This window comes from Chelon labrosus, assembly GCF_963514085.1.
Source record: "Chelon labrosus genome assembly, chromosome: 19".
Classification (NCBI taxonomy): Eukaryota; Metazoa; Chordata; class Actinopteri; order Mugiliformes; family Mugilidae; genus Chelon; species Chelon labrosus.
The window spans coordinates 14195971-14210948 of NC_140352.1; the positions used below are offsets into that span (position 1 = coordinate 14195971).

Below are 14978 nucleotides of genomic sequence, written 5' to 3' on the forward strand. Positions count from 1 at the left end.
ACACAATTTTGTTTTTCAAGGGAGGCTGTCACAAGCACCTTGGAAAACTCCTCTACTGTAGAATGGAGACTGGGCGTCTTCTGTGTCTTCACGTAACCCCAGACTGACTCCATGATGTTGAGATAGACACACGGTGGGGGTCACAACATCTGTTGTAGGTAGTTCTGGACTCTGGCCGCGTGTTTGGGCTGATGGTCGTACATCAGAACGAACCGATCTGACGCTTCACAGGTGGCACCTAAACAGCTCAAGAGCCAAACACCTTTTTCCACAGTGATGTGCATTTGGGAGTTGGTACCAATCAGGCATAGCATTGTGCAGGTCTCCCTTGTGCCTCCAAAACGGTTGTGGGTCATCAGAGAATGGACACGGGCCTTCTGATGGTGTCCTGTTGTGTCTGGCAACAGAATAGTGTTAGTAGGGGGTCTTTGGGTTCTATGGGTTGAAGAGAGAGGCCTCTGTGGATCATCCCACAGATACTTGATCAGTTTGGGATCTAGGGAATTTAGAGGCCAGGTCAACACCTTGTGCTGTTTTTCATGTTTTTTGAGTTGTTCCTAAACTATTTTTGTGTGTGTGACTGTGTTAGGCTGTATCCTGCTGGGGATGGCTGCTGCCATCAAGGAGTGTCATTGCTATGGGGTGGGGGTGACTGGTCTGGTCTAGGTGTCTAAGCATCATCCACACGAATGCCAGGTCCAAAAGTTTCCCAGCAGAACATTGTATTGTCTCAAGATGGTTATTTACTTCTCCTGTCGGTGGCTTTAATGTTGTGGCTGATCATTGTGTAACTACTCCAGGATGACCAAAACCTCACCATTTCACCTCTATGCTTCCTGTAATTTCTGACTACATGACTCAGCATTGAACTTATTGAGTCATGCGTGCACATGTGTGTTGGCAAGAGTGCGAGACAGAGAGGGAGGGAAGAGGCGAGGGGGGCGGGGCTTCGTAAGCACGCCCTGCCCCGCCATCGCGACAACCTCCCATAGAAAGAATTCTTGCCTGGCTCCGGATGACTTTTTCTCTGTCGTGTCTCGGCAGAGCGGAAGGAGCGGAGCGTTTCCTGACGCAGGTCGGTCGGTCGGTCGGTCCACGCTGTCAGGAGGAGGGCTGCAACGCAGAAGAAAAAACAAAAAAACAACAGACGCGTCTCACCGACACACACACACACACACACACACATACCTGTCCGTGCGGGGCATGTGACAGCTGGCGAGCGTCTTGCGAAGCGAAGGAACAGGAAAGCTGGTCGTCAAGAAAAAGGGCTCGACCTGCAGAGGGGATTAAGAGCTCTCTCTCTCCGGTGGTTCCCGGTCTCCCGCCGTGACGGAGATGGAGCGGCTGTGCGGACCAAAGCTCCCCTTCTGGGTGAGTGCGTTTCCAGACACCGGTGGTTTATCGTCACCGCTGTGCACGTTACTAATAAAACAAAAGAAAACTATAATGGTGCTTTAGTACCTGAATAAGGTTGTACACGGTCCTCTTTTCTTCTCGGGCCAGCATTCAGAAGTGTGTTAACGGTGGTAGCTGACTGTAAATACCTCTTAATAGCATTTACCGGGTTAACAAGCTTCCAGGTAAATAACATGTTGAATCACGCACTATTTTCGTTATTATTTTGCTTTGCCATATAAGAAAAGTCGTTCAGCGTGTTTTATCTTTCTCGAACAATATCACTGTTTGCTGCTGGTTATAGCTGCCATTGCTGTCAGTGTCATTGTTAAAGTGGTGTCTGTGGTAGTAGTGGTGGTGGTCGTGACACTGTGAACTTATGTCAGTGGTGCAGTAGCCAAGTCCCTGCAGGAATACACAGAAGACATAACAATACCTGTTACAGCCTATTAAAGACACAATGTAGTCCCACTGGGAACCATTGTGTATGAAGATAAAATCGAGTAGAGACTCTATTATCACTGCCTGGCCACATTACACCTTATTAAGTAGGTACTGGTAGGCTGTCATGTATATTAGAGGAGATGGGAGATGCTGTGGCCTATTGTGGTATAAGGTGCCTACCACCCCAGTAATCCCAGTGATACAGATGATAATCTCCAAGGGGACTATTATGGAAGACACACCACCTACGCAGGGATTTTAGCAGATGATGTGACACTCACTCTCCAAAACATTAGGTCCGCCAGCGACAGGTAATTAAATACTGCACTAAGTCTTAGCTTCACGACTGCTCTGATGTTCAGTTGACGGGAAACAGCGTCCAAAAGGTGGTCATTCAGCTAGATGATCACTTTGTAAGGATGTAGTGTTTCCGTTATTTAGCCTAGCACACTGACTAAATTGGGCTTGTCAAAATAACATGACTGGTACTACACAATACAATACAATACTACAACAAACCGCAACCTCCGAACACAGTTGAAACAACGCCTCTCTGTTATTTGAAACAAATAACCTTTGTTAAGATAAGATTTTATGTTTTAGTCGGTGGCCCAGACTTAATCACACACACGTCAGTATTTACAATGATAATCCAGTTGAATTACCATAAATTGAACATTAGAACAGTCTTAAAGAGGGATTTAGTGCAGGACTGTTATATTAGAATGCACTGATTTGTACCTAACGTACTGGCAAGTGAGCGTATACGGCATCAGCCGCCTTGCTTTTGGCATTTCTTTCTCTCTTTTGCGGTCTTCCATCTTTCTAAGAATGAAATACGAAACCCCCGAAGAACCCCCCCTGTTAGACTGCATTCGTTTTAACCTGTGTACCTCATCGACTGGCAAGTGAGTGTATTTTGGTGTCTGACACAGGTGTGTGTGTGTGTGTGTTTGATTTGCATCATCGTCCGTGCCTTAAATTGAATTTGATATACGGGTATGAGGAAGTCTGCCTTATAGAACTGTCGCTGTGGTGGATCAGTGTTCCCCAGGCTAGGTGTGGATGGTGGGGAGAGGATATGTAGGTGCTGGGATGGAGATGAGAAACGGTCCGAATCGCGAGGAGTGTTCTTCGTAATGAAAGCAGGCTAGATTATTTTGAGGAATTGACAATTCGAATATGATCGTGTAGCATTACAATAAGATTCAGCAAGATCAGTATAAACTCTTTGCCAGTTTAGTAGGTATGTCTAGCTGAAACAAACCATATGCAATAGACTTATAATGAATCCTTCTTTATAAGAGTTATACTGTATAGGTTGGAGCCACATAACATGACATAACATTACCTTACATTATATTTATCTGTGGTTTCATATTAAAAGCATTTATTGAAATTTACATCATTTTATTCCCTACCTTTTGGTATTCAAAGCACTTTACTGTCACAGTGCCACATCTACCCAATGCCAAGCACTGGGAACAACTTCAAGTTCAGTGTCTTGCTCAAGGACACTACGATGTGTGGCTACAGCCGCCCCAGTTTTCTGGTACAAGGTATAAACTCACCATACCAGACTCCACATACTTTCTTTACATTAATAGCTGAAACATCACACATAGGGCCTATTAAACTGAAATTGTTCTTAATTGTTTGGCCAGACATGAACATATCAGTTGCCTATTTATACAGCAGGAGTTAGGCAATATTACGGTTTTTATTTGTGTTTCTTTCTAATAATCACTCTCATTTTAGCTCTACCTTCGTCCCCACCAGGTCTTGAAAATAAAATATCATTTTCTTTTTGGTTCGGCAACACTGACTGTCTCAACCGTGCTTTTCCTACGGTTCAAATGCTTGTCATTAAGATGCCCTGTTCTGGCGACGCAGTGGTGTGGTGATTAGCACTGATGCCACGGAAGGTCTGGGTTTGAATCCACCTTCCTCTGTGGAGTTTGCATGTTCTCCCTGTGCCTGCGTGGGCTGTCTGGTTACTCCGGCCTCCTCCCACCGTCTAAAGTCATTTGGTTAATTAGGTGATGCTAAATTGGTATGAGTGTGTATGGTCGTCTGTCTCTCTGTGTTAGCCCTGCGATGGACTGGCGGCCTGTCCAGGGTGTACCCCGCCTCTCGCCCAACGGCAGCTGGGATAGGCTCCAGCCCCCCCACCCACCCAGGCGATCCTCCAGAGGACAAGTGGTTGCAAAAAAAAAATGAATGAATGAATGCCCTGTTCTGTATTAAACCTTCTTTAAGCTCTCGTTAATATAAAAATATCATTTCATGAGCTCTTGTGTTGCAAAACAAAAAATCCTAAGAATACGAGTGTGTTGATGTAAATAGGTCAACGCCTCCACAGCATTCAGACGTCCAAATATATGGGTAAACCTTATCAGACTCTCTGTCTGTGTCATGCTGTATCTGTCTGCTGTACGAAGCGCTGAGGAGCCCTTAGCTCACGCTGTCATGAAGAAATCTCTCTCCGCGCCAAACGGTGACTCTGATTTGCCTTGACCTGATCTCACTCCAAGGCCTGGCAGGTTTTTGAGGCCATCTGAGGTGGCTTAAACTAGTTGCTGCTGTTTACGTCCACTTCAAACAAACTGGAGGCGCTTGTAATCCCCCAGCGCTCAGCAGTGCGTATTCAGTACAGGTCAGGTTAAATACTGAGGTCTGGTCAGGGGCTTTATGTGCAATCTCACTGTTTTCAAAAGGTGGTAAATGCGTTCTTCGTCTGCTCTACCTCTAGCTGATAGCTCAGACAGCATTTTCCTTAATAAGATATTTATGCAGTATTAATGAAAACTTCTGTAAGTTCTTCACTAGACTGATGTTTGATTCAGATCCCAAAGCTTATCAGCTCATCTGCTGCCTATTGTGTACTGATCATCAGACAAACAAGGGGAATTATTAATATGATATTATGCCAACCAACTGTCCAAATCCCAAGGATATTCAGTTGACCACACTCTCAGTTTTTGTCTACTTTAAATTGGACACGGCAGATGGCTTCCACCGGCAGCTTATCACCATCACTGTGGCTTCTGCCTAACAAGAACCTGAAACATGAAAGTTGCTGAATACCGACCATTATTTTTTATTAGAGATTTTTGAGGAACAGTGCTAAATGTGAAAAATATATTAGGTTTCCTGCAGCTGCTCACAAGAAGAAACCTTTTGTTTTGGCATCGAAAACTGAAAGCAGAAGTGCCAAATGATGAAATATCAGGTCTTATTGGTGTATATGGTGCTACTGGTAGACTGTAAATAGTAAATCCAGTAACACTGAGATGAAATTGGGCTGGATCACATGCTTCATCTTTTCTTTCTGGTGCTTCCTGAATTGCTGTTGTCTTTGAAGGCAGCTCCAGTCTAGGGCTAGAATGGCTCTCATTCAGGGACTGAATCAAACATCTGTACCAAACTGTCGGCAACATTTACCCCTTCTGATACACCCCAGCAGAATGTAAATACATTTCATGGTTGTTGCTGAACACTGTCAGCAATAAACAGCATTAAAAATGGGTTTGATTTAGGGTTTATACTTTTTAAAAGCTCAGAAGAATTGTATCGTGAACATCTGCAGTTCTGCGTTAACCGAGCAAACTTTCAATGAACCTTTTACTGAGTGTGTTTAAAGAAAGATGAAGTGCCAGAGCTTTTTTTTTTCAATGGCACCAATGACTCATTGATTGTGGAGGCAGGTCTGTGCTGCAATAAAACCATTAGGCACTGAATATTAATCACGCTATCAGCAACCCGATGTGAACCGTGCCTGGAATGCATACATGCGGCACAGTTTGTGTTCTCACTTAACAAAAGCTATGAGGCAAACATACTGTATTTACAGCAGAAGCAGAGAGAACGCGCGGCGTGCAGTGCACATGTTAACAGGACGATCCAGAAAGCCTCTTTATTAGCGGCATTTTATAGCAACAATTCAAACTGTCAGCAGCTGCTCGGATTATGGTTGAGTGTCGAGGGGAAGCGTAACCTGCCGGGGGGGGGGGGTTGGGAGTTTGCCTTGAATGCTCTGTGCTCCCAGACCCTGTAAAATATAGTGTGAGGTGTTGAGTCTGGAATAGTTTATGTCATGCCTCTCGTTACTGGTTACTGTGGGGCAGAAGCTGAACAGAAAGTGAAAAAGAGGAACTTGTTGTAACTGAAGAAGTAATGATGACAAAATGCTGGGAAAATATATATATATTTTTTTGCAGAAGTTGACATTTGTTTAAAATGTGTTATTGTGAGGTCAAAGCTTTTTCATATTGCAAATGAGCAATCAGATAATAGTAGTGCACAAGGCAGATAAGGTATATCCTTAATCCTGTCCTTCATAGAAAGGTTAGACAGTGGTTTATCTAGTTAATTTTTAGTAGTCATGTCCCAACGCCGCTTTCTACCATTTTCATAAAAGTGCTTATGACATCCCACAAGAGGCTTTGACTTAAAACTGAACATTACATCAGCTTTTGCATCCTGTATTGCCATTCAGACCAAAAATCCCAAGGTATAATTTTTGGTCCACACCGCACAGCTCTAAGCCAAATTCCAAAATAGTCCCACTTAGGACTGGTTCTTGTTTGAGAACATTTATTGTCAGCCCTGGACAGCCTTTAAAACGCCTCTCTGTGTCTTTTAGACAATCAGTAGCTTGCAAAGATTGTGTGATGTTGCAGTTGAGAAGAATTTACCAGAACTGACAAACATGTAACGCTGGTTGACAACAAACCACAGTCAGAGCAGCAGCTTGTTCTGGAAGTTTGTGAAACTAGTGGGAACCTAATGAGGAGATCTTTCAACAGGCTTGGTTTAGCTAAAATTGAATTTCTCCAGCTGTTAACGTCAGTAACCGCCATCTTTCATTATCACCAGAAGTGGAAAACCTTTGTCTCATATAAATTCTAGCACTGTAACATTTTTATATGTCTGTGTACACGTCCAACCCTTAGGTGAGGCAACAGTGATCCTCTAGGAAAAGTACTAGACTGCCAATTATTTGACTTTTTTACCCCTTTGCCTTGCACTACCACAATTCTTTTCTATTCTCACAGGAGAATCTCCAGATGCACTGTCGACTTCCTGAACTGTACGATAATTGTGCTAACACACGGCACGGAATCAGGAATTGAAAGTTGTGAAATGGTCTCATTTTCACCTCAGATTGAGAAGGGAGCGTACAATTGTGGGATAAAAAATCTTGCAGAAAATGTGCTGCCGTACGTGAACCCATGATATCAGTGAGGCAGCAGCTTGCTGCTCAGCACATTTGTAGAATAATGTCCTTCATACATTGTCGTATAGCAGGCTGAGCTGACATTTCTAAGACACACAGCAAAAACCTTTTCTCCAATTCACATAAACAAATCTGTTCTGTATTCTGCATTTAAGGAATTTTTCCACACAGCTATGGAGGGCACATGTATAGCACTGCTAATGTGTTCCTTGTTGGCGTGTAAGCGGCCATAGCTAGCAGCAGTTCCCGTCCCCCTGCAGTCTTTGCTGTCGTCAAACTCCCATTCATACCACATGACAGTTTTCAGCGTAACGGAGAACAGATGGAGAGCCCGCTGCAGTTTGTTTTCTCAAACCTCTAAATACGCTAGAAAACACGAACCTGTCACCCTCAAACCACCTGCACCATCTTTTAGAAGTGGTTGATGCATTGATCTGCTCTGGCACGTTGAGCATTTAGATTTCCAGGCAGAAAAATAACGACTTCAGTGCCCAGTCCCAAACACGGTGGAAATTATATTTACAGTAATTTTGGGAGCAATACGTCTAAAACTCACCAACTAAACTAAAGTAAAAACAGCAAGGTTGGCTTTACTGTACAAGTGTGGGAGTGGTATCTGTCTTGTCATCTAACATCTGCCACAAAAAGTTAATGATTGTACTTTCCAGTTGGTTTATAAGTCATTTAATGTACAGGAAGCAGCTGCTGCCTGTGATATTACATCAGGTTTTCTCAGAATGAAAGTTACTCTTACTTTGACCCTGACAAACAGCATGATGCCACGTTACGCTAACACCTCATGAGAGCGATGCTACATCAGTGTGATAACGTATTAAATACCGTACACTAATAAGAGAAGTGACCAGGCAGACAGCTCGACAAAAAAGAAGCCGTGCTTTGTTCTGCTAAATTTAAAATAAAAGGCGTTTCTCGTTTTGGATTTGTTCCTCTTTTAACAGATCTCTGTCTCCCTGTTTTCTTATCTACTTCCCAATAGTTTTATTGAGGCTCCTGCCTTGATTGGTTGCGGCGTTGCGAAGGAACTGAGCACTTCTCGCTGTGTCACATTAAACGCTTTCAGATCAGATTACGTTTGTATTCCAAACTTTGACTCTAAAAGCAACATTTATGAATGGGGCTAGAAACATCAACTTCACCTCATGTTTTACATCTATATTTAGTTCTGAGTTCTGCAATTGGCATTTGCTAATACTGTATTTATGTGGGAAATTTGAATTTTAGGAAATAACAGCATCGATAATGGCTATATAACGATAAGCTTATAAACTAACCAAACTGGGGGGGAGACGCTCCCGGTTAGGGAATAGCAAAGAAGGTGTGAACTCTAATATATCCCAACCCTTGTTGCCATTACAGGAAGATATTCAGTGTTATTCACTTAACCTGTGAGTGGTTTTAATGTGGCTGATTACCGTATGTTGTCATGTTTTTGCTGGATAGAGCGGTTTCAGGGTTTCCCATACAGTGTTAATACTAGGGCTGGCCCACCTGGGTCTAATTTACTCCGCCATGGTCTCATAAAGAAATATTTCCGAAATCATCTCACCATTAGTTTGCTCGTCTCTTTTATTAAAAAAGAGCTAGCTAGCACAGTTAAAATGTTAAGTCAACTGTTTACTATAAATTACTTTTATTCCCTTATACTTTATTTAATCTTACATACTTTTGTCCATAGATTGCCACGTCTCAACAGCATTATGTTTATGAACTGCACACGCTGCAGCCGTTTGTCGCTAATAAATGTGTTATTGTGGTCATTTAAAGCCAGAGTGATGAAAACATCTTATTCTACGTGCAGTAATTTTAATAGGAGGGATAGCATTGTAGTAGAAGTAGTAGATAATTAGGTGCTTTCATTTCATACGGTAGAAGTAAACCCCCCTCCCCCCGAAAAAAAGAATCACAACTGAAACCAAGACACTGCTGTATTCAGTTGCATAAATGACAGAAGTTTTTGGATGCAGCAGTGTTGCCCATCTCGTTGCACTCTTGTGCATCTAAAGCGGTATTCACGTTTGACATAGTTTCAGTTTTCACTTTCTCAGTGTAGAATCAGTCGATGTTTCCTGGCACATGTCCGTTTGCTGTATACAAGTCACGAAATAAATAAATGTGGCAGCCCTGTGATAGACAGGCGGCCTGTTCAGGGTGTACAAGGCCTCCAAGCCCCCTGTGGGGAAGATAAGTGGTAATGGATAATGAATGAATGAATGAAATAAATCACTGTAAATTAAATTTTTGACCTGGCGCCAGCTTGCTCTTAATGGCTTTAACACTAATTCTGTCTCAGTCAATTTGCTCGCTATACTGCCCACGTATAGTATTTGTCTAGATCATCCTGTGACAAGTCATCTATCGAAAGATTCACTGGAGATTGTTTTTATTATTTTGTCCAGGATACTCAGCACTTTCATGTGTAACTACTAAAACCACTAAATATGGTTAAAAAATTGTGTTGTAGCCTCATCATCACACTAACTGCTCCATTGATTAGTCTGACTAATTTGGGAACGCCACATACTGTATATATGTTGTGAAATGGTTCAGAATTACTCGTAGATGAGAAAGGCCTTGTGGTTATTGTAACATGCCTTGTTCTCATAGTTCTGGATAAACTAAATACAAAAACTCTTTGGTCGTCTGTCCATTTTGTCACCAAAGATCAAGCTCTTCTGGTTTCCCAAGTTGCAAATCTGGCCGAACTACTTGCGCCTTTCTAGGAGCATAGTTGAGGCAACTAAGGGAAAGGTTTAGAGGATTCTCTGATCAGTCCTTACTCCTCTTTGGACCACTAACAGAAGGTTTTGTGACCAACAATCTGCTGGTTTGCTTTTGAACCAAAAAAAAGCAAGCAGATTCTGAAGTGCAGCCGTAGTTATTCATTTTAGGATGGTATTTAGCGCCAAAACTACCAAAAATTGAAGAAAGAAAGGCATCTCTGAGCCCTGTCAGATAGTTTGTTCTTGACAAGAACAAATTTACCTGCTTTTGCTGTCGATTTGAACTGAGCAAAGAGCTTTCTGAGTGGATGAGATATTGACAAGAGTAATACAAACTTTATAAATATCTCTTCCAGATAAATTTAAAACTGATATTAAAAAGAAAGGGAATCATGCGATTAATCACAATTAATTATTTTAATCCATGTAGTAGCATATATAATACTATGAGACACACTTGAGAACATTGTGAAATCTCTGTAGAATGGGTGTGTATGTATTTTTTTTGTTGTGACATCCAGTTACCGATAAGGTGAGTGTGTGGGCACAGATGGGAGCAGATTCATGAATGAATGAATGAATGAAGTCTTACTAGTGTGAGTCATTTTACAAGCTCAAGCCCCCTAAGCACATGTTGCACCATGTATAAACAAGGTGTGTCATATCAAACCAAAGAAAGGCTCTGACACACGCCTTCTGAGAACTCAGATGATGGATGATTTGGAGGGAAGTCTGAGGCCAGGGCATATCTGCCCTTTGTCTTCAGGGAGGAACTGTTTATTGTTAAGCCCGGCTTCCACAGAGAGATTCAGCAATTTACCTTTACAGTAATGAAGTGGAGGGTTAACGGTTTGTCGCGCTGTCTTCGCCTGGAAGTACAATGCATTTATGTAGTAAAAAAAGTTTTTTTTATACCCATTTCTCAACATCAAAGATATAATCGGCAACTGTGTTGTGTTGCTGTTAGTATCACGGTGTCACTACAGATTTCCTGAATCGATTTGAGTCCGATTCACAGGGTCCTGATTTGATTCAATTCAAAATTATATTTCAGTCTTAAAACAATTTTACATAAAACTAAAGCTAACGTTGTCAGTGGTTCCTTAGATTTGTGGTATTTCCACAGTATTTGATCTCTGGTTTCACATCTTGCATTTGGCTTTCACACAGCCCTTCTCTGTCATCCTACTTTTTTAAATTCAGACACTTCTGACGCTTGACTGAGCTCTCTGGGTAGTAGCTGTTGTCATGTTTAGGATCTCCCTCACAAGTTTGTTGCGTGGTCTTGTGAGATTTGTTGTACAAAACCTGTTTTCTGCCGAGAGGATGCAGGAAATTGTGTATATTTAAAAAAAATATATCCGAGAATTTCATGAACTGATATCGGATATTTCAAATCAAGAAGCATTGAGTTAGGCAGGAAATTAAGATGATTTTGTCTTTCATTGTTTTATTTCGCATCAGGGAGCACCAAGAATTCAGGGACAGGATATGTAGTCTGTGTTGGACATATGTGGCACTAGGGTGGGGTTTAATCTGCCTTTAATTCTCCCTCCAAAAGTTTCACTACCAGTAAAGGAGCTTGTTTCTTGGATATAGAGCTCCTATTCTCTCTGTGCTTTTACAGTTTTCCTGTCATCTGTTTTTGCATCGCTTAGCAATCAGATTCTGTCTATATACATGGATCAGGCATAACATTATGACTACTGACAGGTGAAGTAAATGACATTGACCATCTTGTGACAATTCAGTGTTCTGCTAGGAAACTTTTGGACCTGGTATTCATGTGAATGTTACTTAGACATGTACTACCCACCTAGACCAGACCAGGCACCCCCACCCCATAGAAATGACACTCCTTGATGGCAGCAGCCATCCCCATCAGGATGCAGCCTGACACAGACACACACACAAAAACGATTAGGAACAACTCAAAAAACATGAAGAACAGCACAAGGTGTTGACCTGGCCTCCAAATTCACTAGATCCCAAACTGATCAAGTATCTGTGGGATGATCCACAGAGGCCCCTCCCCTCAACCCATAGGACCCAAAGGCCCCCCACTAATAACATTCTGTTGCCAGACACCACAGGACACCCCCAGAAGGCCCATGTCCATTCTCTGATGAGTCACAACTGTTTTGGAGGCACAACAGAGACCTACACAGTATTAGGAAGGAGGTCATAATGTTATGCCTAATCGGTGCACTTTACTTCAACTTGAGTATAATTGTTATATCATATATATTTGTTGCTTAGCCCCACAGAATGGTTTAAATGCTGAAAAATTATTCAGATTTACATTGAAACTGTAGGAAAGGTAGGGCTCGGTAGGAATTACAACCATTTTATACGCAGTCCCTTATATTCATTGCTCAAAGGTGATTGGACACTTGACTCAAAACCTCTTTCATTGACCGATACTCTTTCATTATGTCTTTTTCAGCTAAGCAGGTGAAAGGCCGTGTTTCCGGTCTTGGTGATTGCATTTAGAAACTGTTGGAACATGTGTTCAGTCATACTCAGGCTGCAAAAAACAGAAGGAACATTAGCAGAGACCAAATCAAAGGGGAACAAAAGAACACACTCATGAGCTCTGGAACAAAAAAAGGCCTGGTCATCAACAGTCCAGTGATGGATGATACCAGGATTCTGTTTGTGGTGTGGAAAACCCCTTCACAAAATCCAGACAAAAGTGAACAACCTTCCTCTGTAGTTGGGCCTTTCTTTATCCAAGTCTAACATAGAGAGAATACTTCACTAGAGCAAATATGGAAGGCTTTCCACAAGGGGCAAAGCATTCATACACCTCAGTAATAGAAAGCCAATATTAGACCTATACTGGAATGACAGGAAGAAGAAAATATGGAGAGGGCTTTGAACTGCTCATGATCCGAAGCATTTGACATCATCTATAAAACACAGTGAAGGCAGTGTGATTCATGGGCATGCATGGCTTCCAGTGGCACAGGGTCGCTAGTATTTATGACGATGTGACAGAAGATAGAAGCAGTCTGATGGAGTCTAAAGTGTACAGAGATATACTGTCTACTCAGATTTAGAGAAATTAAAAAGGTTCTTCACAGTACAAATGGACGTCAACCTGAATGAGCATGCATTTCACTTTTTGAAGATAAAACTAAAGGCAGAAAGACCCAAGATCAAACAACAACTGAAGACAGCTGCAATAAAGACTTAGTAGAACATCACAAAGGAGGAACCCCATTCTTTGGTGATGTCCACAGGTTCTAGACTTCATACGGTCATTGGATTCGGGACGAAGTATTAAAAATGAACAATAGCAGCACTTGAAAATAAGGGACTGTGTATACTCTGTATAAAATGGTTGTAATTTTCACGCACACACACAAAAAATGTGTTAATGTCTAAACATACGTAAATCTAGCTGTATTTACATGGACATTTTTGGATTTGACTTTAGTTAAACCAGTAAATAAACTGTTATCTTTATTTCCAACATAGCAATCTGCAAACAAAGGGGAACGTATGATGGGAACCGATTCATTTGTCCATGCAGTTGATGTGTTAATACATTTTAAGCTCTGGTTGAAAAGGTGTTGCTTTGAACCACACTCAATGTGATGCAGTTTACTTCTTTGAAACTTTAAGGCATGTCATGTCAGTTTATTAAAATAACTAGGTGTAATACTAATGTGACAGTTAGAAGAATTACCGTCCTGTAGTTTAGCACTGTCTGCTTTCTTTCATAGTTGATTGCTTTCAGACTTCCTACTCTTTTAATGTATGGGTTTTAACCCTGTCAGTGAAGTAATCCAGCCCTCTGGTGGCTTGCTGTTATTGTAAAGCGACGCACTCTTTTTATTTCTCCTTTGGTTAAAGTGTCAGGTTTCACGTCTTCAATGTACTGGTAATCAGCAGAAATAGGTTCTATATCGTAATGGTAGTCTACTTTAAAGAAACAGAACTTCTATCTACTTTTTAGAGGCCTCTGAACTGTCATTGAACTGATATAGATTGTGGAGTCTTGAAAGGTTAACAAATGCTTATACACTCGCAAAATATTCTGTTCCAGATTTTGTCAGTAAGCTTAAACATATTTTAGGCTGTGACTTTGATAACAACCAGCAGAAACTAGCCTCTATATCTTTTTTTTTCAAAGGAGAGCATGTTTACGCAACAACATTCTTTCATAGCAACCAACGGACTTACAAATCAAAGCCTTTACATTCTGCTTTTTTTAATCCATAAAAGCTTTCTTTTAATCTTATATAACTTATTTGTTTTTACTTTCAATAGCAACCAAAAGTCTGAATATCCGTTGACAAACTTCCCCCATTGCCTTATTTTACCACGTGAAAGCGCCGTCTCAAAGACGAGCGACCATATCAGAAACTAATTAAACCACATCCTATGTACATTCAGCATATTTTTGATAAGAAATAATCTGATGTGTGTGTATGTGTGTGAGAGAGAGAGAAAAGAAAAATCTCTAGCCTAGTCAACATACAACATCAGCGTGGTATGTACACACTACCTTTGTGCAGTGCAGAGATGTCAGTGCTTTTATATTTGATATTTACTTTTCAGTGCTGTGCCCCATTCTGACTGAGACAATGATGTGTGTTCTGTACGATACAAACACAAATACTTTGCGGTCGGCTGCTTTTGCGCGGGTCACGTTGAAAAGTTTGAGTGGACGGTCTATGAGTCATTGCAGAAGTCATTACTCCTAACAAAAATGGAGTATAGTAGAGGCAGAAGTAAAACGATTGAGCCTGGGTATGCCGCGTCTAGCTCTAATGCTTTGTCTCACGTCAGACGGCATGGATTCGCTGGATTCGTTTGGAAGTAACTACTTTTTTTTTATGTGTATTATCACTTTGGCTCGTATGTCATAGGCATCACTTAAAAGGAATAGTTCAACATTTATTATGGATGAGAACTGATGAGAAGCTTCACAGTTAGTTTAGCTTAACAACAATAAACAGGAAATATTAGCTAGCCTGGTCCTATTCACTAATTAGCACACTATACTATAGCTTTCCAACTAGCTTTCAAACTGATGGTGTTTGTAAGAACTAGGTAAGTCTTCGCAAGAAAAAACTGTGTAATTTGGATCCAGGAAATGTTAGCGTTGTCCAGTCAAGAGCTATCACACCAACTGCAAGCTTCAATTT

The 14978-nt window shown here is 41.4% G+C and overlaps 1 protein-coding gene across 2 annotated transcripts in view; it reads left to right on the top strand.

Moving 5' to 3' along the window:
• Positions 1-1046: 1046 nt before the first annotated feature.
• abcc3 (ATP-binding cassette, sub-family C (CFTR/MRP), member 3) overlaps positions 1047-14978 on the top strand; it is a 53622-nt gene continuing 39690 nt past the window's right edge. For both annotated transcript variants that reach the window (XM_084567989.1, XM_084567988.1), the window contains exon 1: positions 1047-1371. In XM_084567989.1, the coding sequence (XP_084424115.1) occupies positions 1336-1371 (36 nt within the window). In that variant the 5' untranslated portion in view covers positions 1047-1335. The remainder of the gene's footprint in view (positions 1372-14978) is intronic.